Source organism: Aotus nancymaae, unplaced genomic scaffold, assembly GCF_030222135.1.
Source record: "Aotus nancymaae isolate 86718 unplaced genomic scaffold, 86718_ANA_hifiasm-v0.15.2.pri h1tg000028l, whole genome shotgun sequence".
Classification (NCBI taxonomy): domain Eukaryota; kingdom Metazoa; phylum Chordata; class Mammalia; order Primates; family Aotidae; genus Aotus; species Aotus nancymaae.
This window is the reverse complement of record NW_026988441.1, coordinates 32,971,295-32,994,099: the sequence shown is the minus strand read 5'-3', so window position 1 is coordinate 32,994,099 and position 22,805 is coordinate 32,971,295. Positions and strand designations below refer to the sequence as shown.

The window sequence follows — 22,805 nt, the reverse complement described above, 5'->3', positions numbered from 1 at the left end:
ACAGTTACATTCCAGTGTCCTTTGGGGAAAAAAGTCTTAAAATTTATCTTCCCTAAAAAGCTCGTAGTTGGATCTTGGGAGTGAGCGGTGGGGGGCGGGGTAGGGGTGGGGGTTGGGGGGGGTTCGGTCCGCCCTGAGGCGAGCCACCGCCCATCCCCAATTAAAAAAAAAAAATTTATCTTCCTGTGCTGCAGGTGCTATTTTGAAGTGGTGTATTTTTTCGTTAAGCATTAAACAGAGAACATAAAATAAGAAATAAGAGGAAAGGAAAAATAACAAAAAATAGAGATAGGAATAATTAGTAGGATCAAAAATATTACATGAAACATTAGATTGCTGAATGACTTGCATAATTTAACTAGAAACACTATATTCTCAAGTAGAAACGGTATTTGCTTTAGAGAATTTAATCATCTGTTATTTGTTCATAAACATTCCCCCTGAAGGGCTCTGTCCTCTCCCTCCAGTGTGAGCCTAACTCCTAAAATTGAATAATTATTTGCTTGCTGCCTTTTTCACAAACACATGTGAATGGGTCAGATATGTCTCCTTTTCCTCCACCTCATATGGAGGATGGAGCATCTCTGAGCACAGCACAGAGATGATCCAACCCAAATTACTATAAAGTGTAAAGAGAGTAACATGGCTTTTCCAAACAGGACAGCATCACAAATCCTCCCAATGGTACAAGCAGAGCAGTTAGAACAGAAGGAAATATTACCTGAAGACTGTTAGGGCTGGTAAAAATGGTTAATTGAAAATCTAAGCAAGAATTTAACTCTTGTCTTTGGACCACTGTACCCATTTCACTGGAGTATGTTTTCCTGAATGGCCATTTCCAGCTTTTCACTTCAATAAACTCTTCCAACTCACTCCTACATTTTTGTATGATGTGAGGTTGACAGGACACACACCTACTATCCATGGACTCTATGCTCCCTGCCACCCTTCCTCTTCCCTCCTAGGCTGCACACATGTCTGGGATCCAACCCTTCACTCTGAATCCCCCTAACTCCCTGTTTGGCTCGTGTCATACTGGATCCCTCAACAGACCCATACTCAAACTCTCTGGCCTGTCCCCCAAACCTGGCTTGACTCTCATGCCCTCCCAGGCACCTTCACCCTCAGCCTGAACTGGCCTCAGCCATGATTTGAACTTCACTCTGTGTCCCTTCAGGCTCCCTCCCCAATCCACACAAGGATGCCCCTCCATACCTACCTCCCTCAGGCGCCACTACCCCCAGTAGGCATCAGCTGTCCCGAGGGCCTAGACCCAAGGACATCACCATGTTTCTGGCATTGCATCCTGGGAGCCTTCACCTTTTCCCACCCCTCCCTGGCCTCTAAAGTCATTGCTGCTGTGGGACCCAGACCACCATTTGTTCCAATAGCCCCTGCCCACCCATTCTCCCTCTGTGACTTCTCTGCCCTGCCCAGCAGATGCCATTGTATCCCAGCCATGGATTTCTCAGCTGCCATTACCACCAACTGCAGATCTTTTTAATTAATTTATTTATTTTTATAATAGAGTCTCACCATATTGCCCAGGCTGGTCTTGAACTCCTGGGCTTAAACAGTTCTCCCAACTCAGCCTCCTAAAGCCTGGGATTATGGGGTGCCTGTGCAGTGAGTCCTTTCATGCACTTGAAGTTGTGAGGAACATCTAAAGATTTTACCACATCGCTTACATTTATAAGATTTCTCTCCAGTGTGAGTCCTTCCATGCCTTCGAAGGTTTGAGGGACATCCAAAAGCTTTCCCACATTGCTTACATTTATATGGTTTCTTTCCAGTGTGAGTCCTTCCATGCATTTGAAGTCGTGAGGCACATCCAAAAGCTTTCCCACATTGCTTACATTCATAGGGTTTCTCTCCAGAGTGAGTCCTTTCATGCATTCGAAGTTGTGAGGCAGATCCAAAGGCTTTCCCACACTGCTTGCATTCATAAGGTTTCTCTCCAGTGTGAGTCCTTCCATGCATTTGAAGATGTGAGGCAGATCTGAAGGCTTTCCCACATTGCTTACATTCATAGGGTTTCTCTCCAGTGTGAGTCCTTCCATGATACCGAAAGGAACTCGAACAGTTGAAGGATCTGCCACATTGCTTACAATCATAAGTTTTCTCTCCAGTGTGAGTCCTTTCATGTCTATGAAAGAAACTGGGCAAACTGAATGCTTTCTCATAATCCTTACATTCATATGGCTTTTCTTCTCTGTGCATCCTTTCATGTATTTTAAAGAAAGAGAAATTACTAAATCCTTTTCCACATTCCTTACATGCATAGGGTTTCTCTCCTGTGTGAGTCCTACCATGCGTTTGAAGGAGTGAGGCGGATCTGAAGGCTTTCCCACATTGCTTACATTCATAAGGTTTCTCTCCAGTGTGAGTCCTTTCATGATATCGAAAGGAACTGGAAGAATTGAAGGCTTTACCACATTGCTTGCATTTATAGGGTTTCTCTCCAATGTGAGTTTTTTCATGTGTTTGAAGTGAACTGGGAGAATAAAAGGCTTTCCCACATATCTTACATTTATGAGGTATCTCTCCAGTGTGCATTCCCAGGTGGTTTTGAAAGCTTGTAAGATAAGATAATACTTTCCCACAGTGTTTACATTCATAGGGTTTTTTCCTAGAGTGGGTTCTTTCATGTCTACGAACAGAACTGGGACACTTGAATGCTTTTCCACATTCCTTACATTCATATGGCTTCTCCCCAGTGTGAGATCTTTCATGTATTTGAAAGGAATGGGAAGAGCTGAAGGCTTTGCCACACTGTTTACATTCATATGGCTTCTCGCCAGTGTGAGTTCTTTTATGTGCATGAAGGCATGTGGAACTATGGAATGCTTTCCCACATTCATTACATTCATAAGGCTTCTCCCCAGTGTGCGTTCTTTCATGTATTCGAAGGCTACCAGAATGACTAAAGGTTTTACCACATTGTTTACATTCATATGGTTTCTCTCCAGTGTGAGTTCGTTTGTGGATAAGATATAAACTGAGAAACATCAAAGCTTTCCCACAGAATTTACACTTATAAGGTCCATCTCCACTGTGCATTATCCTGTGTCTTTGAAGGGTTGAATGGGAAATAAATGTTTTTCCACATTCCGCACACACATAGGGTTTCCTTCCACTATGAGTCCTTTCATGAGTCTGAACAGAGAAGAGACAGTTGAAGGCTTTTTTACGGTGTTTACATGTATATGGCTTCTGTCCATATTCTTGATACTCATATGCCTTGTGTCCAGTGTCATCTCTGATGTGCCTTTTAAGAGATGAATGACCACTGCCTACTTCTCCACACACACTGCTTTCGCATGATTTTACTCCAGTAGTTGTTTTCTTCAGCATGTCATCTGGAACCTGGGTCAAAATTTCTCCATCCTGATGATCTTCTTTACTTTCAAAGAGTCTCTTTCCCCTAAGATTTCTGTGAATAATGAGAAGTACATTATAATGGGCTGGCTTATCAGTGATTTTATATTCATTCACAAGTATTGCAGTTGCATTTTTTCTTTTTCTTAAGATGGAGTCTCACTCTCTTGCCCAGGCTGGAGTGCAATGGTGTGATCTTGGCTCACTGCAACTTTCACCTCCCAGGTTCAAGCAATTCTCCTGCCTAAGCCTACCAAGTAGCTGGGACTACAGGCGGCGCATGTCACCACACCTGGCTAATTTTTTGTATTTTAGTAGACACAGGTTTCACCATGTTGCCTGGGGTGGTCTTGAACTCCCGAGCTCAGGTGATACCCCTGTCTTGGCCTCCCAAAGTGCTGGGATTACATTAATTGTTGTATTTTTAGTAGAGACAGGGTTTCACCATGTGGGCCAGACTGCTCTTGAACTCCTGACCTCAGGTGATCCACCCACCTCAGCTTTCCAAAATGCTGGGATTACAGGTGTGAGCCACCATGCCTGGCCTGCACTTCCATTTTTAACATTGTCCAGCAAAGCGTAGGCTTTCTACCCTTTATGAATTGTTTGAATATGAATGGACCACAGGCTCTACAAGATGGCCCAGCCATATCTACTATCAAAACAGGTGATATAAGCCTTCTGAATACTTTTTTTTTTGAGATGGAGTCTCACTCTGTCACCCCCAGCTGGAGTGCAGTGGCACAAACTTGGCTCACTGCAACCTTGTCCTCCTAGGTTCAAGCAAATCTCCTGCCTTAGCCTCCTGGGTAGGTGGGATAACAGGTGTCCACCACCATGCCCAGCTAATTTTTGTATTTTTAGTAGAGACGGGGTTTCACCATGTTGGCCAGTCTGCTCTTGAACTCCTAACCTCAAGTGATCCGCCCTCCTCAGCCTCCCAAAGTGCTGGAATTACAGACGTGAGCCACCATGCCTGGCCTCTCTGAATACTATTTTAAAAGTAAATTATTTTACAAATACTAAATATCTGTCTCTTTTAAATTTGTTTTTGAGTCAGGGTCTCACACTCTTGCCCAGGCTAGAGAGCAGTAATGCCATCATGGCTTAGTATAGCCTCAAACTCCTGGCTCAAGTGATCCTCCAGCCTGAACCTTCCAAAGGGCTGAATTATAGGCCTGAGCCAGTGTGTCCAGCCATTATATCACACTTCAGTATGTGTTTAGATAACTTTTTTTTTTTTTAAAAGATGGAGTTTCACCATGATGGCCTGGTTGGTTTTGAACTCCTGACCTCAGGTGATCCACCCACCTACGCCTCCCAAAGTGCTAGGATTACAGGCCTGAGCCACCACACCCAGCCTAGATAACATAAGAATAAATAGATTAAAATTGGGCTTATTTCTTTTGTTTCCCTTTTTTTTTTTTTTTAACATTTTCTCCCATTCTAACATTTTTTTTTTTTTTTTTTTTTGAGACAGAGTCTCACTCCGTCACCAGGCGCCAGGCTGGAGTGCAGTGGCGTGACCTTGGCTCACTGCAACCTCTACCTCCCAGGTTCAAGCAATTCTCCTGCCTCAGCCTCCCGAGTAGCTGGGACTACAGGCGCGCACCACCACGCCCAGCTAACCCATTCTAACATTTTCTAGAGAGACACTGCTTTGTCTTGTGAGTGCAAATTACCTTAGGTTTCTCCTTAGATTTTTGTACTCTACATATATGTTCTGGGCTTTCCATTTTTTCCCTACAACACAGAACAAGGAAAATAATCTTGAATTAGTATAAAATTAGAAAAAAAATTACTTGATTCTATGTTCAGGGTACACTGCAGGCATGCTTCCTTTATCAAATATTCCCTGTCCACACTATATCACTCAACAGTATTCATGAGCTAAAAATACTCATTTAACAAAAAAATACTTGTTCTTGCATTTACTGAGGGAAGTGATATTGTCACCCTTACCTACAGAGGCCAGGTTCCTGAAGTTTTCTTGCATCACATCTCTATAGAGAGTTTTCTGGGAAGGATCCAGCAAAGCCCACTCCTCCTGGGTGAAGGTCACAGCCACATCCTCAAAGGCCACTGAAACCTGAAACATCCCACATGTATAGAGGAGGATGGGGCCTATAATCTATTCTCAAGAAGTTCCCATGATGCTGTGGACTCAAAACAATTATTCATGACCATGAGACCTCATACTCTCTGTCTACACTCAGTTGCTTCCATAAAGTAATTCTGATGCTACAATTCAACCAAGTGGTAAAGCAACAGTAGAACAGGAAAATATGTATTTTTGGTAAATCCAGAAAGGTGTGCTGCCTGTGCTGCCCCCAATGTTTTGTTTGTTTAATTAATTAATTAATTAATTTTATTTATTTTTTCAAATTCAATAATGACACTTTTTTTTATTTCTCTCAGAACTTTAAAATGTGAACGCTGCATACGTCAGCCAGTCTTTACTTCCAGGTATATTCTTCATTGGGTCGCAATTCCCTTTTTTTTTTTTTTTTTAATTTAATTTAATTTTTTTATTTTTATTTTTATTTTTTATTTTATTTTCGCAATTCCCTTTTATATAACATACTCTTGTTCCAGAAGGCAGTTAGCTTTTCATCACTCTTTCTGTCAAGATAACATCCAAGGGCCGGGCGCGGTGCTCACGCCTATAATCCCAGCACTTTGGGAGGCCAAGGCGGGTGGATCACGAGGTCAAGAGATTGAGACCATCCTGGTCAACAAGGTGAAACCCCATCTCTACTAAAAATACAAAAATTAGCTGGGCATGGTGGCGCATGCTTGTAGTCCCAGCTACTCGGGAGGCTGAGGCAGGAGAATCGCTTGAACCCAGGAGGCGGAGGTTGCGGTGAGCCGAGATCACGCCATTGCACTCCAGCCTGGGTAACAACAGCGAAATTCCATCTCAAAAAAAAAGATAACATCCAAGGACAAATCCCACAGGGACAAAAAGAACCCACTGGTCCCACACAAGTTGAAGGAAGTTCACCATGATCGCTGCAGGTCCAGTGGCAACAGCGACTGGAGACCCCAAGCTATTTTTTTTTTTAATTTTTATAAGATGGGGTTTCACCATGTTGGTCAGGCTGGTCTTGAACTCCTGACCTCAGGTGATCTACCGGTCTTGGCCTCCAAAGTGCTTTGATTACAGGCATGAGCCACCGCTCCTGGCCCCCCAATGTCTGTTTGTAATGTGGGAGCACAGCACCTGCCATAACAAAGTCCTCCAAATTCCTATGCGAAAAGCTTAACATTAGCAGTCCTGAGGCTGTGTATCCTTGAATAAAATGCCTATTCACAAAGTTTTACCTTTGATGATATCTAGAAAGTGAATTTTGTTCTGATTCCAGCAGCAGTGGTATCACCTGAGGTCAGGAGTTCAAGACCAGCCTAGCCAACATGGTGAAACCCTGTCTCTAACAAAAATACAAAAAAATCACGCCTGTAGTCCCAGCTACTCGGGAGGCTGAGGCACAAGAATCATCTGAACCAAGGAGGCAGAGGTTACCTGAGCTGAGATTACCCCACTGCATTCCAGCCTGGGCAACAGAGTGAGACTTGGTCTCAAAAAATAAAATAAAATAATAATAAAAATTAGCCAGGCGTGGTGGCATGTGACTGTAATCTCAGCTACCCAGGAGGCTGAGGCATTAGAATCATTGGAACCTGAGAGGCAGAGGGTGCAGTGAGCCAAGATCATGCCACTGCACTCTAGCCTGGGAGACAGAGCAAGACTCCAGCTCAGGAAAAAAAAAAAAAAAAAAAACAGGCACCCAGTCTCAACAAAAAGGCAAGTATTAGTTATCAAACTTAAAAACTTTCGTGGCCAGGCATGGTGGCTTATGCCTATAATCCCACTACTTTGAGAGGCTGAGGCAGGAGGATCACCTGAGGTCAGGAGTTTGTGACCAGGCTGGACAATATGGTAAAACACTGTCTCTACTAAAAATATAAAAATTATTCAGGTGTGGTGGTGCACACCTGTAATTCCAGCTACTTGTGAGGCTAAGGCAGGAGAATCACTTGAACCCAGGAGTTGGAGGTCGCAGTGAGCCGGGATCACGCCTCTGCACTCCAGCCAAGGCAACAGCAAGACTCCGTCTCAAAAAGAAAAAAACGAAACACTTTTGTGCATCAGATGACACCGTCAGTGGGGAAAAGGCAATCCTTGTGCTCTGTTTCAAGGGTAATAAATGGCTCAGCTTCTATGGAAACAGTACAGTAGTGCCTAAAAAAATAAAATACAATTACTGTATTTTCCAGCATCCCACTTTTGGGTCTAGTTATATTAAATTCAGAAAACTGAACCTTGAAGACGTATTTGAAAAACCACTGTTCACAAAATCAAAGAGCTGGATCAATCCACATGTCCACTGATGGCTGCATGCACAATGAAAATATGCTGGGCATATATATACATTGAAATATTATTTAATCTTATAAAATAACATCCTGTCTCATGCTACAACAATCACAAAAATTCAGGATGCTGTGGTAATTGCAAAAAGCTAGTCACAAAAAGAAAATCACAGTATAATTCACTTTAGATAAGTTATGTAGTGTTGTGCAACTCTATAAACTATACACTTAAAACTGCTTAAGCTGGCAAAACTGAAGTTTATTATTTTACAGTAATTAAAAAAAATAAATTATGGTACCAAGTAAAAAAACTAATTGATATTAATGAAAAGATGGGCATAGCCCAGGCGTGGTGGCTCAAGCCTGTAATCTTAGCACTTTGGGAGCCTGAGGTGGGCGGATCACTTGAAGTTAGGAGTTTGAGACCAGCCTTGGCCAACATGGTGAAACCTCATCTTTACTAAAAATACAAAAATTAGCCGGGCATGATGGCACATGCCTGTAATCCCAACTACTTGGGAGGCTGAGGCAGGAGAATTACTTGAACCTAGGCAGCAGAGGCTGCAGTCAGACAAGATTGTAACACTGCACTCCAGCCAGGGCAACAGAGCAAGACTCCATTTCAAAAAAAAAAAAGGGAAAAGAAGTATTTGAATGACATTTCTCTAATACATAGAAATGACCAATAAGTATATGATGAAATGGTGATGATGCTACAATTGAACCACGTGGTAAAGCAACAGTAGAATAGGAAAATGTGTGAAAGTATTTTACACAGTGTAGTTTCAGGTGGTTATTGAGCACTCTCTCTCATGAAAAGTATTCATAAAATAGATGGGCACAGTGGCTAACGCCTGTAATCCCAGCATTTTGGGAGGCTGAGGTGGGCAGGTCATGAGGTCAGGGGTTCGAGACCAGCCTGACCAACATGGTGAAACCCTGTCTGTAATTAAAAATACAAAAATTAGCTAGGTGTGGTGGTGTGCACCTGTAATCCCAGCTACTTGGGAGGCTAAGGCAGGAGAACCGCATGAACCCAGGAGGCAGAGGTTGCGGTGAACCAAGAGCGCGCCATTGCACTCCAGCCTAGGCGATAGAGTGAGACTCCGTCTCAAAAAAAAAAAAGTATTCATAAAATAATAAAATTTTTAATACAGCCATTTATGGCAGTAAAAAATAAACAATTTACTGCAGCTGTTTCAAATGTATCATAACTGAAGACGTCCTTTCGAGACAGAAGTGAGTGGTTTGGAATGTAGCCAGGGAACCAGAAATTTTTAGGGACTTATTATCATTCCTAAGAAGAGCTAAGCTACAGGATTTCTGTTTTTGGGTATTTTTTTTGAAATGGAGTTTCACTATATAGTTGCCCAGGCTGGAGTGCAATGGCGCAATCTCGGCTCACTGCAACCTCTGCCTCCTGGGTTCAAGCAATTCTCCTGCCTCAGCCTCCCGAGTAGCTGGGATTATAAGCATGCACCACCACATCCTGCTAATTTTGTATTTTTAGTAGAGACAGGGTTTCTCCATGTTGTTCACGCTGGTCTCAAACTCCCGACCTGAGGTGATCCACCCACCTCAGCCTCCCAAAGTGCTGGGATTACAGGCATGAGCCACCACACCTGGCCACTACAGGGGTCTTAAGGACTCCTTTTGTTTTTCTTTTGAGATAGTCTCACTCTGTCACCTGGGCTGGAGTCCAGTGGTGTGATCTTGGCTCACTGCAACCTCTGCCTCCCAGATTGAAGTGATTCTCTCTGCCTCAGCCTCCCGAGTAGCTGGGATTACAGGCGCCTACCACTACACCCAGCTAATTTTTTGTATTTTTAGTAGAGACAGGGTTTCACTATGTTGGCCAGGCTGGTCTCCAACTCCTGACCTTGTGATTCACCCACCTCAATCTCCTAAAGTGCTGGGATTACAGGCGTTAGCCACCGCGCCAAGCCAGGACTCCTTCTTTGACCAAACTTGAGCTCACAGCCCTCTTCTTGTCTAGGCTTTGAGTTTCTCCTGCAGGACCCAGTAATAGCAAAAAGCCTTTTAAGACAGTTCACAGAGAATGCCCCCTGCCCAAACTTGGTATTTCCAGTAAGTTCAATTTCCCCCACTCATGATAATTCATCAACATTCTCTTCTCTAACTGTTAATACCTCACCAAGTTCTATCCTTTCCTTCACCTTTCCCTGTAATATAGGAGGGAGATTAAACTCAGGGAGACAGCCTATTACGTGTCATGAGAACTGTAATATATAGAACTATAATCTCTCTCTTATATTACAGTTCTCACAACTCATACTGTGATTGTGCTGAATAAAGCCTTCTTTGATATTTTAAACACATTTTCATTAGTCTCTCTTTACAAAGGATAGGGACTTAGACTGCAGACTCTGCTTCAGAAGTCTAGAAAACATAGGGGATAACAGACTCTCTCCCTGTGGGGAGAAAGGAGGGTGTCCTGAGAATACCTCCCACTCAAAAAACCAAAACACCAGGTCAGATTTCTCTCCTGATGACCACTCCCTGTTGTTACCCCATAAACTTAGTAAGAGAGGGGACTGTGGGTGCACTATTTCCCAGACAGGGTACTAGGGTAGAGCTCACCGCCTGCAATGATGACACAGGATGCCTGGCAGTATTGGCTGCCAATTCAGCCATTACACTGTGATAGAGACTTAGGCTTGAGCTGATAGAGACACATGTCAGGACCAGGTATATAATTTGCATCTATTTCTTCTATTTGGTGAATTATTGCAATTTCTTTTTTTTTTTTTTAAGCCTATAGCAAGCAGTATTCCCAGGAATTCTACAAACCATGTACTAACCTGGCCTGAACCTGCTTAACTGCTAAGATCAGGTGCATTCAGAGTGGCATGACCATATACTTGTTTATCTTTTTTTTTTTTTGTCTTATCTTTTTTTTTTCAATTTTGTTTTTTTGAAACAGGGTCTCACTGTCAGTCAGCCTGGAGTGCAGTGGAATGATCATGTTTCACTGCAGCTTCAATCTCCTGGGCTCAAGTGATCCTCCCACCACAGCCTCCCAAGTACCTGGGACCTCCATTATTAAAATAGGAAGAACTATGACCTAAGAAAAAAAGTGGGACCCATGTAGATTATCTGCTCAATGTTATGGTCAAATGACTACTGCTGTAAAAAACAAAATCCGTTAATCAAGAAAGTGAACTACCATTCCATGGAAGGTCTGTTACTAAGAAAAAATAAAGGCCGGGCGCGGTGGCTCACGCCTGTAATCCCAGCACTTTGGGAGGCCGAGGTGGGTGGATCACGAGGTCAAGAGATCAAGACCATCCTGGTCAACATGGTGAAACTCCGTCTCTACTAAAAATACAAAAAATTAGCTGGGCATGGTGGTGTGTGCCTGTAATCCCAGCTACTCAGGAGGCTGAGGCAGGAGAATTGCCTGAACTCAGGAGGCAGAGGTTGCGGTGAGCCGAGATCGCGGCATTGCACTCCAGCCTGGGTAACAAGAGCAAAACTCCGTCTCAAAAAAAAAAAAAAAAGAAAAAATATGATATAAAATATCACGTATCTGATATCCACTACATAAAAAAATATAAGTATAAAATATACTGATAAGGATACATACCCACGTTGTGAAACTATGAAAAAAGTAAGAAAATAATAATTATCATTCACAATACTGGCTCTGTTAATATTCTGGTTCACTGAAATTGTTTTATGTGTTTCGTCCATATATAATATTTTTAGTTTCTAGAGTGGAAACTCTATACAGAAATAAGTATCAGTGCCCATGAAAATACCACCAACAACCTGTTGAATATAATTTTTAAAAAGACAACATAGCCTATTAAAACTAATTTGTATTACAATTTATTTTCTTTTTAAAAATGTTTTTATTCTTTTTGTTTTGTTTAGATCCCTCGTGAATGAGATTAGTACTCTTATAAGACACATGATAGCTTGTTTCCTCTTTCTCTCTGTCATGTGAATAAATAAATAAAAAGATGGCCATCTGCAAACCAGGAAGCAGGCTGTTACCAGGCACTAGATCTGTCAGCACTCTGAACACGGACTTCACAACTTCCAGACCTGTCAGAAATGTTTATTTTATTTTATTTATTTATTTATTTATTTATTTTTTTGAGATCAAGTTTCGCTCTTGTTGCCCAAGCTGGAGTGCAATGGCATGATCTCGGCTCACCGCAACCTCCGCCTCCCGGATTCAAGCAATTCTCCTGCCTCAGCTTCCCAAGTAGCTGGGATTACAGGCATGTGCCACCACGCCCAGCTAATTTTGTATTTTTAGTAGTAGAGATGGGGTTTCTCTATATTGGTCAGGCTGGTCTGGAACTCCCGACCTCAGGTGATCCGCCCGCCTCGGCCTCCCAAAGTGCTGGGATTTCAGGTGTGACCCACCATGCCTGGCCAGAATGTTTATTCTTTAAGACACCCAATCTATGGGAATTTGATATAAAAACCCAAGATGACTAAGATACACAGGTACTATCCCCAGTATACATTACAGCTTTGAAATCTATACTGAAAAAGAGAAAATGATATTAACAGAGGGATGGAAATATAGACCAATGGAGAGGGTCCATGGGTACAAAAACATAGAAAGAATGAATAAGACCTAGAACACAAGCATAACAGATTGACTATAGTTAAAAAATAATATAGGTGAGGTGGCTCACGCCTGTAATCCCAGTACTTTGGGAGGCCGAGGCAGGCAGATTGCCTGAGCTCAGGAGTTCTAGACCAGCATGGGCAACATGGTGAAACCGTGTTTCTGCTAAAAAAAAAAAAAAAAAAAAAAAAAAAAAAAAGATTAGCTGGGCGTGGCAGCGTGTACCTATAATCCCAGCTACTTGGGAGGCTGAGGTAGTAGAATCACTTGAACCTGGGAGGCGGAGGTTGCAGTGAGCCATTATGCTACTGCACTCCAGCCTGGGAAACAGAGCGAGACTCCGTCTCAAAAATATAATACATTGTAAATTTTGAAATAACTAAAAGAGCTGGGCACACTGGCTTATGCCTGTAATCTCAGCACTTTGGGAGGTGAAGGCAGGAGAATTACTTGAGCTCTGGAGTTCGAGACAAACCTGAGCAACATGGTGAAACCCTGTCTCTATTAAAAAATACAAAAATTGGCTGGGCGCGGTGGCTCACGCCTGTAATCCCAGCACTTTGGGAGGCCGAGGCGGGTGGATCTCCTGAGGTCAGGAGTTCAAGACCAGCCTGGCCAACATGATGAAACCCTGTCTCTATAAAAAAATACAAAAATTAGCTGGGTATGGTGGAACACACCTGTAGTCCCAGCTATTTGGAAAGCTGAAGCAAGAGGGATCACTGATCAGTTGAGCCTGGGAGATGGAGGGTACAGTGAGCCGGTAACACCACTGCATTCCAGCCTGGGTGACAGAGTGAGACTGTCTTTAAAAAAAAAAAAGTAGGCCAGGCATGGTGGCTCATGCCTGTAATCCCAGCACTTTGGGAGGCCAAGGTGGGCGGATCACAAAGTTAGGAGATTGAGACCATCTTGGCCAATATGGTGAAACCCCGTCTTAAAAAAAAAAAGTATAATTGGATTGTTTGTAACACAAATGATAAATGTGTGGGGTGATAGATACCCCATTTACCCAGATGTGATTATTATTTTATTTATTTATTGTTTATTTCAGATGGAATCTTGCTCTGTAGCCCAGGCTGGAGTACAGTGGTGCGATCTTGGCTCACTGCAACCTCTGCTTCCTGGTCCCAGTTCAAGCAATTCTCCTTCCTCAGCCTCCCTAGTAGCTGGGATTACAGGCACACCATCATACCCAGCTAATCTTTGTATTTTTAGTAGAGACAGGGTTTCACTACATTGGTCAGTCTGGTCTTGAACTCCTGACCTCGTTATCCGCCCGCCTTGGCCTCCCAAAGTTCTGGAATTATAGGGATGAGCCACCATGCCCAGCCTATCCTGATGTGATTTTTTTTTTTTTTTTTTTTTGAGACGGAGTTTCACTCTTGTTACCCAGGCTGGAGTGCAATGGCGCGATCTCGGCTCACCGCAACCTCCGCCTCCTGGGTTCAGGCAATTCTCCTGCCTCAGCCTCCTGAGTAGGTGGTATTACAGGCATGCGCCACTATGCCCAGCTAATTTTTTGTATTTTTAGTAGAGACGGGGTTTCACCATGTTGACCAGGATGGTCTTGATCTCTTGACCTCGTGATCCACCTGCCTCGGCCTCCCAAAGTGCTGGGATTACAGGCTTGAGCCACCGTGCCCGGCCCCTGATGTGATTATTATGCATTGCATGCCTGTTTCAAAAGATATCCTGGGCCCCAGGCACAGTGGTTCATGCCTATAATCCCAGCACTTTGGGAGGCTGAGGTGGGCAGATCACCTTAGGCCAGGAGTTCAAGACCAGCCTGTCCAACATGGTGTGAAACCCTGTCTCTACTAAAAACACACAAAAATTACCCAGCACTTTGGAAGGCTGAGGCGGGCGGATCATGAGTTCAGGAGATCGAGACCATCCTGGCCAACATGGTGAAACCCCACCTCTACTGAAAATACAAAAATTAGCCGGCCGTGGTGGCGTGTGCCTGTAATCCCAGCCACTCAGAAAGCTGAGACAAAAGACTCACTTGAAACCAGGAGGCAGAGGTTGCAGTGAGCCAAGATTGTGTCACCACAGTACAGCCTGGGTGACAGAGTGAGACTGTCTGGGAAAAAAAAAAAAATATATATATATATATATATATATATATATATATATATATATATAATGTAACACACACACAATCCTACAATGTACCCACAAAAATTCAAAATGAAAAATACATGAATGAAAAATGGCAAATTCTGAAAACGGTGAAACCATGAAGTTGGAAGTATTGCCAGCAATGATACAAGTGGTGAACACTTAACAGGAGCAGGAACAAATCACTACCCATCTCCATATGCAATAATGAATTAATTGTAGAATTGCCTATTATAATGAGTTCTTTCTCTCTCTCTCTCTCTCTCTCTCTCTCTCTCTCTCTCTCTCTCTCGTTGTTTTCCTTTTTGTGGAGAACGGGGTCTCACTATATTGCCCAGGCAGGTCTCAAACTCCTGGCTATCCTCCCGACTCTGCCTCCCTAAGAGCTGGGATTACAGGCATGAGCCACAGTGCCTGGCCTTATAATGAGTTCTTATAATAATTACATGTTGCCTTAGCATACATTTTCATTACAGAGGATACTTTTTCAGAATGGAGAAAATGCTTACTCAACCTTAAAAATGTTTCTAGTTCTCCACTTCCTTCCAGTTCCTCCATGTGTTCAACCCACATATGTGACTTACACGACTGCCTTCTGGTCACCACCACCCCATGAGATAGCTAGATACAACCAACTTGACTCACCCCACTGACCTCTACACGCCATATGGATGTCACAGATATGCTGCAGGGATCACTTCTTAATCACACAACAGGACATCATAGAACTAGCACCTGCTTGCTCTAAAGCCACCAAAAACAACACCCAAAGGAAACATCCTTGGGCAATGCCCTGGATCCCAAGGAATGCTTTGGCCTAAAGGTCCCTGCCTGTCTTACTCCCCACCTGCTGGTTGAATATGCATCCTGGATGTTCTCCCACAAGGTGTGCTGCCCTCATCTCTCTGGGATTAGTGAGTAATGCACTTATCTAATGGGTTTTACTCAGTTGTCTCCTCTGTGTCTTACCTGACACACACACTGAAACATAATTCATTCCTGGAGTTGGCTCTAATGAAACATGCAATTTATGTCAGGCATGGTGGCTCATGCCTATAATCCTAGCACTAGTGAAAACTGCAATTTAGAGCAAGGCGCTGTGGATTTCAGCACTTTGGGAGGCCGAGGCAGGTGTATCACGAGGTCAGGAGTTCAAGACCAGCTTGGCCAAGATGGTGAAACCCCATCTCTACTAAAAATACAAAAATTAGCCAGGCATGATGGTGGGTGCCTACAATCCCACCTACTTGGGAGGTTGAGACAGAGAACTGCTTGAACCCAGGAGGCAGAGACTGCAGTGAGCCCAGATTGCACCATTACACTCCAGTCTGGGCAACAGGGTGAGACTCCATCTCAAAGAAAAGAAAAAAAAAGAAAAATGCAATTTAGGCCAGGTATGATGGCTCATGCCTGTAATCCTAGCACTTTGGGAGACTGAGACAGGTGGATCACCTAGGACAGGAGTTCAAGACCAGCCTGCCCAACATGGGGAAACCCTGTCTCTACTAAAAATATGAAAATTAGCCAGGTGTGGTGGTGGGCACCTATAGTCCCAGCTACTTGGGAGGCTGAGGCAGGTGAATCGCTTGAACCTGGGAGGCAGAGGCTGCAGTGAGCCAAGGTCGAACCATTGCACTCCAGCCTGGGCAACAGAGCTAAACTTTGTCTCAAAAACAAAAAAAAAAAGGCAGGACATGGTGGCTCACACCTGTAATCCCAGCACTTTGGGAGGCAGAGGCAGGTAGATCACAAGGTCAGGAGTTCAAGACCAGCTTGGCCAAGATGGTGAAACTCCAGGTCTACTAAAAATACAAAAATTAGCCAGGTGTGGTGGCAAGCACCTGTAATCCCAGCTACTCGGGAGGCTGAAGCAGGAGAATCGCTTGAACCCAGAAGACGGAGGTTGCAGTGAGCCGAGACAGCGTCACTGCACTCCAGCCTGGGTGACAGAGCAAGACTCCGTCTCCAAAAAAAAAAGAAAAGAAAACTGAGATTGGGGGAGAAAAGCTGAGCACCCCAAGGAGTTGGCTATCTAGATGAAGAATGTAGCAGGAGTCTCCTCCAATCAGGGCATTGAGCTGCTTCGTGGGGAGGCCCCATTTCCCTATCTCGTGTGGTCCTCTGTGAGGAGTTACCAGTCAGCTAATGCACACTAGATCCTCCCAAAGACATGGCAGTGTAGGCATACTGGGCCAGCCCTAGTTCTGAAACCCAGGACCAGGAAAAGATAAAAGGGTGCACTGAGAACACATCACTCCATAAAGTTTCCCAAGGGAAACCTTAAGCCAAAAAACATTCTGATAAGATCTCTGTTTTCAGAACAAATAAACAGAGTAGAAGCATAAAGGATTTTTCAGTGGAGTGGCCCATGGTTATCCTTTCCTTTCCTCTGATGCTTCAGGAACAAAATGTAAATATTTTTATTTTATTTATTTATTTATTGTTTTTTTGAGACAGAGTTTCACTCTTGTTGCCCAGGCTGGAGTGCAATGGCACAATCTCGGCTCACCACAACCTCTGCCTCCTGGGTTCAAGTGATTCTCCTGCCTGGCTTATTTTGTATTTTAGTAGATATGAGGTTTCTCCATGTTGGTCAGGCTGGTCTCCAACTCCCGACCTCAGGTGATCCTCCTGCCTTGTCCTCCCAAAGTGCTAGGATTACAGGTATGAGGCACCGTGCCCAGCCAATATGTAAATATTTTTAGAAGAGGAATCCCTTTCTCTGTGAAAAAATGATAAACAATAAAAATACTACATCTGGGCTGGGTAAAGTGGCTCCTGCCGGTAATCCAAGCACTGTGGGAGATCCAGGTAGAAGGATCACTTGAGTGCAGGCATTCAAGACCAGCCTGGATAACACAGTGAGAACCCATCTCTAAAAAAAAAAAATCAGCCCTCCCCTCCTGGGTATCATGGTGAAACCCTGTCACTACTAAAAATACAAAAATTAGCCGGGCATGGTGACAGGCACCTGTAATCCTAGCTACTCGGGAGGCTGAAGCAGAATGGCTTGAACCCAGGAGGCAGAGGTTGCAGTGAGCCAAGATTGCACCACTGTACTCCAGCCTAGGTGACACAGGGAAACTCCATCTCAAAAAAAAAAAAAAAAAATCAACATGGGGCTAGGGCAGAAAAAAAAATAAAAATAATAAAAATCAGCCCTGCATAGTGGTGCATCCATGGAGTCTCAGCTACTCAGGAGTCTGAAACGGAGAATCACTTGAGCTCAGGAAGTCAAGGCTACAGTGAGCTGTGTTTGTGCCAGTGCACTTCTGCATGGGTAAAAGAACACTGTCTCAGCTGGGTGCAGTGGCTTACACCTGTAATACCAGCACTTCAGGGTGCCAATGCAGGCAGATCACCTGAGGTCAGGAGTTCAAGATCAGCCTAGCCAACATGGTAAAACCCCTTCTCTACTAAAAAAAAAAAAAAATTAGCTGGATATGGTGGCAGGCACCTGTATTTCCAACTACTTGGGAAGCTGAGGCACGAGAATCACTTGGACCCAGGAGGTAGAGGTTGCAGGGAGCCAAGATCGCGCCACTGTCCTCCAACCTGGGCACCAGAGTGAGACTCTGTCTCAAAAAATAAAAATAAAATAGATACCAGAAGACTGACAAAACAGTGGCATGTACCTGTGGTCGCAGCTACTTGGGAGGCTCAGGTAGGATGACTGCTTGAGCCCAGGAGGTCACGGGGGCAGTGAGCTGTAATCACACCAGTACACTCCAGCCTGGGTGACAGCAAGACCCTTTTTGGAAAAAAACGTCCTCCAGGCCGGGAGCAGTGGCTTATGCCTGTAATCCTAGCACTCTGGGAGGCTGAGGCAGGCGGATCACGAGGTCAGGAGTTTGAGACCAGCCTGGCCAACATAGTGAAACCCTGTCTCTACTAAAAATACAAAAATTAGCTGGGCATGGTGGCGTACACCTGTAGTCCCAGCTACTCAGGATGTGGAGGCAGGAGAATCACTTGAACCGAGGAGGCAAAGGTTGTAAGCCTAGATCACGCCACTGCACTCCAGCCTGGGCAACAAAGTGAGACTCTCTCAAAAAAAAAAGAAGAAAATCCTCCATCCTGCCAAGGAGAAGAAATGTTATTTTGGGTACTCTTTGTAATTCACCAATCTATCTATCTACCATACTTTCTTGTGGAAATTATTTCATTTTTCTCCAGTTATAATAGTAAACTTTCCCTATTTTTCTCCAGTAGCATTCCTAAAATTAGTCCCTATAACTCCATTGGAAATCCCACAACAAAAGGATAGACCTGAGAAATGTACTACACTGCTCCTAGGGAAGAAAAATAAGTATTAATAAATGGAATATAAGACTAAATAGTTATTTATTTTTTTTATTTTTTATTTTTTTGAGACAGAGTTCCGCTCTTGTTACCCAGGCTGGAGTGCAATGGCGCAATCTCGGCTCACCGCAACCTCCGCCTCCTGAGTTCAGGCAATTCTCCTGCCTCAGCCTCCTGAGTAGCTGGGATTATAGGCACGTGCCACCATGCCCAGCTAATTTTTTGTATTTTTAGTAGAGATGGGGTTTCACCATGTTGACCAGGATGGTCTCGATCTCTTGACCTCGTGATCCACCCGCCTCGGCCTCCCAAAGTGCTGGATTACAGGCGTGAGCCACCGCGCCCGGCTTATTTATTTTTTTTAGATGGAGACTCAATCTGTAGCCCAGGGTGGAGAGCAGGGCGCAATCTTGGCTCACTGCAGCCTCCGCCTCCCAGGTTCAAGCAATTCTCGTGCCTCAGCTTCCCCAGTAGCTGGGATTACAGGCATGCACCACTATACACGGCTAATTTTTGTATTTTTAGTAGAGACAGGATTTCACCATGTTGGCCAGGTGGGTCTTGAACTCCCTAAGTTCCTTAGCCTCCCAAAGTGTTGGGATTACAGGCATGAGCCACTGTGACTAGCCATCTTTTTTTCTGAAATCTACCTCCTTCTAGCCTGTGCATAAAATTGTCTAACATTGTAAGCTCTAGTGAAAAAATGCAATTTACAATTAATAAAAATCCTGAAGCTGCAATAAGTGAAAAATTCTTTACAAAAAGACAAACCCACAAAGACAAACCTACAGAGGGGCAGTGCTGACTGGAACACAGTGATATGTGACTCAAGTGTCAGCACAGGCCATCCTATCATCACATTGGACATTTCTCTGTGCCCATCCTGCTCACTGAAAGTGCTGAATGACTATTTTCCAACAACACTGCACTGTGCCTCCATGTGCCTCAAGTGCATTTTCTGTTGTTGTTTTTTTTTTTTTTCTTTTCTTTTCTTGAGGCAGAGTCTTGCTCAGTTGCCCAGGCTGGAGTACAGTGGTGTGATCTCTGCTCATTGCAGAATCCACCTCCCAAGTTCAAGCATTTCTTGTGCCTCCGCCTCCAGAGTAGCTGGGACTACAGGTGTGTGCCACCACATCTGTCTAATTTCTTTTGTATTTCTAGTAGAGCCAGGGTTTCACCATGTTGGCCAGGCTGGTCTCAAACTCCTGGCCTCAAGTGATCCATCCACCTCAGCCTCCCAAAGTGCTGGGATTATAGGCGTGAGCCACCGCGCCTGGCCAGTTTTCATTTACAGGTTATTGCTACATTTTGTTGGGAGTGGATTTACCAGTCCTTAAGAATAGTTTTCTCCCCTCATTAGTCTGAGAGCATCCAGAGGACAGGAATCACATAACCTTGTAAAATCTCCAAGGGGGAACCTCAAAATCAAGAAATGCTGCTCAAGTGTCTGTGCCTAGGAAAGATAAAAGGAGACATATAAAGGTTTATTTCAGTGAAGTATCTGGTGGTGATTCTTGGCTTTCCCCTCCTGTGAAATGCTCAGAAACAGAGTATAAAATTTTTGGCCGGGCGCTTCACTTAAGCATTCCTTCCTACCACCTTGAAATTTTAGACAAAGCTTCACACTCTCAACCAAGGTACACCTACAGAATCCCTCTACCACAAGTCCCGCCCTTTCCGCCAAAGGAACTTAACACCTTCCAGGCGTTGATTCATGATTTTCCCTGCAATTCCTGTCTCTCTGAAATGAACAAAACCAAACTGTCATAAGCCACGTCTGGACCACTTACTCCAGGCTTTCTGCGGTTGTGTTTTCCTCAGCCGAGGTCTCTCCTATTTAGCTTTGTCGCCTAAGCTGGAGTGCAGTGGCCCGATCTCGGCTCACTGCAACCTCTGCCTCCCGGGTTCAAGCAATTCTCCTGCCTCAGCCTCCTGAGTAGCTGGGATTACAGGCGCCTGCCACCACGCCCAGCTAATTTTTGTATTTTTAGTAGAGACGGGGTTTCACTATGTTGGTCAGGCTGGTCTTGAACGCCTGACCTCGTGTTCCGCCCGCCTCAGCCTCCCAAAGTGCTGGGATTACAGATGTGAGCCACCGCGCCTGGATGAATAAACTTTATTTTACACAGTTTAGCTTTTTCTGTTAACAAATTTCGAGTAACTTGTAATTACAAATTACAATGACTGGGTGTTTATTATTCAGGACTCTCAAAACTAATTATTAATATATTTTTTAAAAACCGTATTCTGAGAAGCAAAACTGTACTTGTTAACGTGTCTCAGTTTAATTTTTAACAAGAGAAAGGAGGTACTGGGGAACCCACAGCCTACTGCTCCTCCTACACAAACCCCACATCCGAGGCAGTATCCCACCATGACCCCCCGGTGATCCCCGCACAATCTGGGGAGACTCGGGGCAGTGGGCGCGGAGCTGCCCAGAGAGGGCTCCGGGGACAGGGTCGCAGTCGCCACGCAGGGGCGGGACAGGACGCCCGGGGTCCCGGCTGCCGGCCCAGCCCCACCCGGAGGCCAAGGGGACCGAGGGCCGAGCTGTGCCAAGGGGACTCGGGTCCCAGACCCCCGAGTCGCCGCGGGGAGGCCCAGGCCCTGCCACAGCCGGTTCCGGCCGGTTCCAACCAGCCCCTCCCCCGTCTCCAGACCCCTGGCCAGCACGCTTACCATTTCTTGCCTTTCAGGTGGCTCCCACGACCAGTGTAAGTCACAGCATAGGCGACAGAGTGACAGAAGCTATGGCAGAGGCACCTGGACCATCTGGGAGGGGAAAGCCGGACTCCCAACCTCAGAGCGCCGCCCGGAGCCAGGGAGTGAGAAAAGCAAAGCCTCCTCACGCCCCGATGGACAGTTGGTAAGGCCCCGCCCCAGCAGCCCTGATTGGATGAAGTGCCCGGCCCCGCCCCATCAGCCCTGAGTGACAGCAGAAGCCCTTGGTAACGGGGTTTTGCAGAACCGGTGTGACCGGATCCAGCGACAGATTCTTTAAGCCAGAGGTTGCTAACCTTTTTAGCACCAGAGACCGGTTTCTTTGGAAGACAATTTTTCTAGGGGGCAGATGGTTTCGGAATGAAACTGTTCCATCTCAGATCATCAGGCATTTGATTATTATAAGGAAAGCCCAACCTAGATCCCTCGCATGCGGAGCTCACAATACGGTTCGGGCTCCTCTGACACACTAATGCCTCTCTGCTGCTCTGACAGGAGGCATAGCCGGGGTTGGGGACCCCTGCCGTAGGGTACTGTTGAAACTTTTTCTAGTCTGGCTTGTAGCTCATGCCTGTAACCCTACCACTTTGAGAAGCCAAGGCAGGCAGATTGCTTGAGCTCAGGAACTCGAGAATAGCCTGGGCAACATAGCAAAACCCCGTCTCTACAAAAGATACAAAAATTAGCCTAGCAGGGCAGGCGAGGTGGCTCACACCTGTAATCCTAGCTCTTTGGGAGGCCGAGGTAGGTGGATTGCCTCAGCTCAGGAGGTCAAGACCAGCCTGGCAAACACGGTGAAACCCCGTCTCTACTAAAAATACAAAAAATTAGCCGAGGGTGGCGGTGTGCTCGGGAAGCTGAGACAGGAGAATCGCTTGAACCCGGGAGGTGCAGGTTGCAGTGAGCCGAGATAGCGCCATTGCACTCCAGCCTGGCTACAGAGTGAGACTCTTTCTCAAAAAAAAAAAAAAAAAAAGCCTGGTGTGGTGGTGCATGCTAATAGTCTCAGCTACTTGGAAGGCTGAGCTGAGAGGATCGCCTGAGCCCTGGAAGGTCGAGGCCACAGTGAGCTGTGATTGCACCAGCCTGGGTGTCAGAATGAGACTCTGTCTTAGAAAAGAAAAAAAAAAAAAAAAAAGAACAAAACTATAGGCAATTGCAATAGAGTTTAATATACATAGAGCCGGCTAAATGAAAGACCAGAGTTTTATTTTTACTCAATTCTGCCTCCCTACAAATTGGGAGGCTAGGGTTTTTAAAGATAATTTGGTGAGCAGGAGGCTGGAAAATGGGGATT

General features: G+C 44.8%; 1 protein-coding gene and 1 long non-coding RNA gene across 3 annotated transcripts in view; one reads left to right on the top strand and one right to left on the bottom strand.

The window, feature by feature from the left end:
• LOC135276793 (uncharacterized) overlaps positions 1 to 22,654 on the top strand; it is a 38,695-nt gene extending 16,041 nt beyond the window's left edge. Inside the window, exon 2 of the long non-coding RNA XR_010344356.1 lies at positions 21,484 to 22,654. This is a non-coding gene — a long non-coding RNA (uncharacterized LOC135276793). The remainder of the gene's footprint in view (positions 1 to 21,483) is intronic.
• On the bottom strand, positions 1,439 to 21,632 carry LOC105706205 (zinc finger protein 433). 2 transcript variants are annotated; one of them, XM_012436423.3, is made up of 4 exons: positions 21,467 to 21,632; positions 5,341 to 5,467; positions 5,061 to 5,121; positions 1,439 to 3,433 (listed from the first exon to the last, which is right to left on the bottom strand). In XM_012436423.3, exons 1-4 carry the CDS (start codon positions 21,467 to 21,469, stop codon positions 1,609 to 1,611), a joined length of 2,016 nt encoding a protein of 671 aa, XP_012291846.2. In that variant the 5' UTR covers positions 21,470 to 21,632; the 3' UTR covers positions 1,439 to 1,608. The 2 variants fall into 2 exon arrangements, with proteins under 2 accessions (XP_012291846.2, XP_012291845.2); XM_012436422.3 differs by lacking the exon at positions 21,467 to 21,632 and having other exon boundaries at positions 1,440 to 3,433; positions 5,341 to 6,015.
• Positions 22,655 to 22,805: the final 151 nt, after the last annotated feature.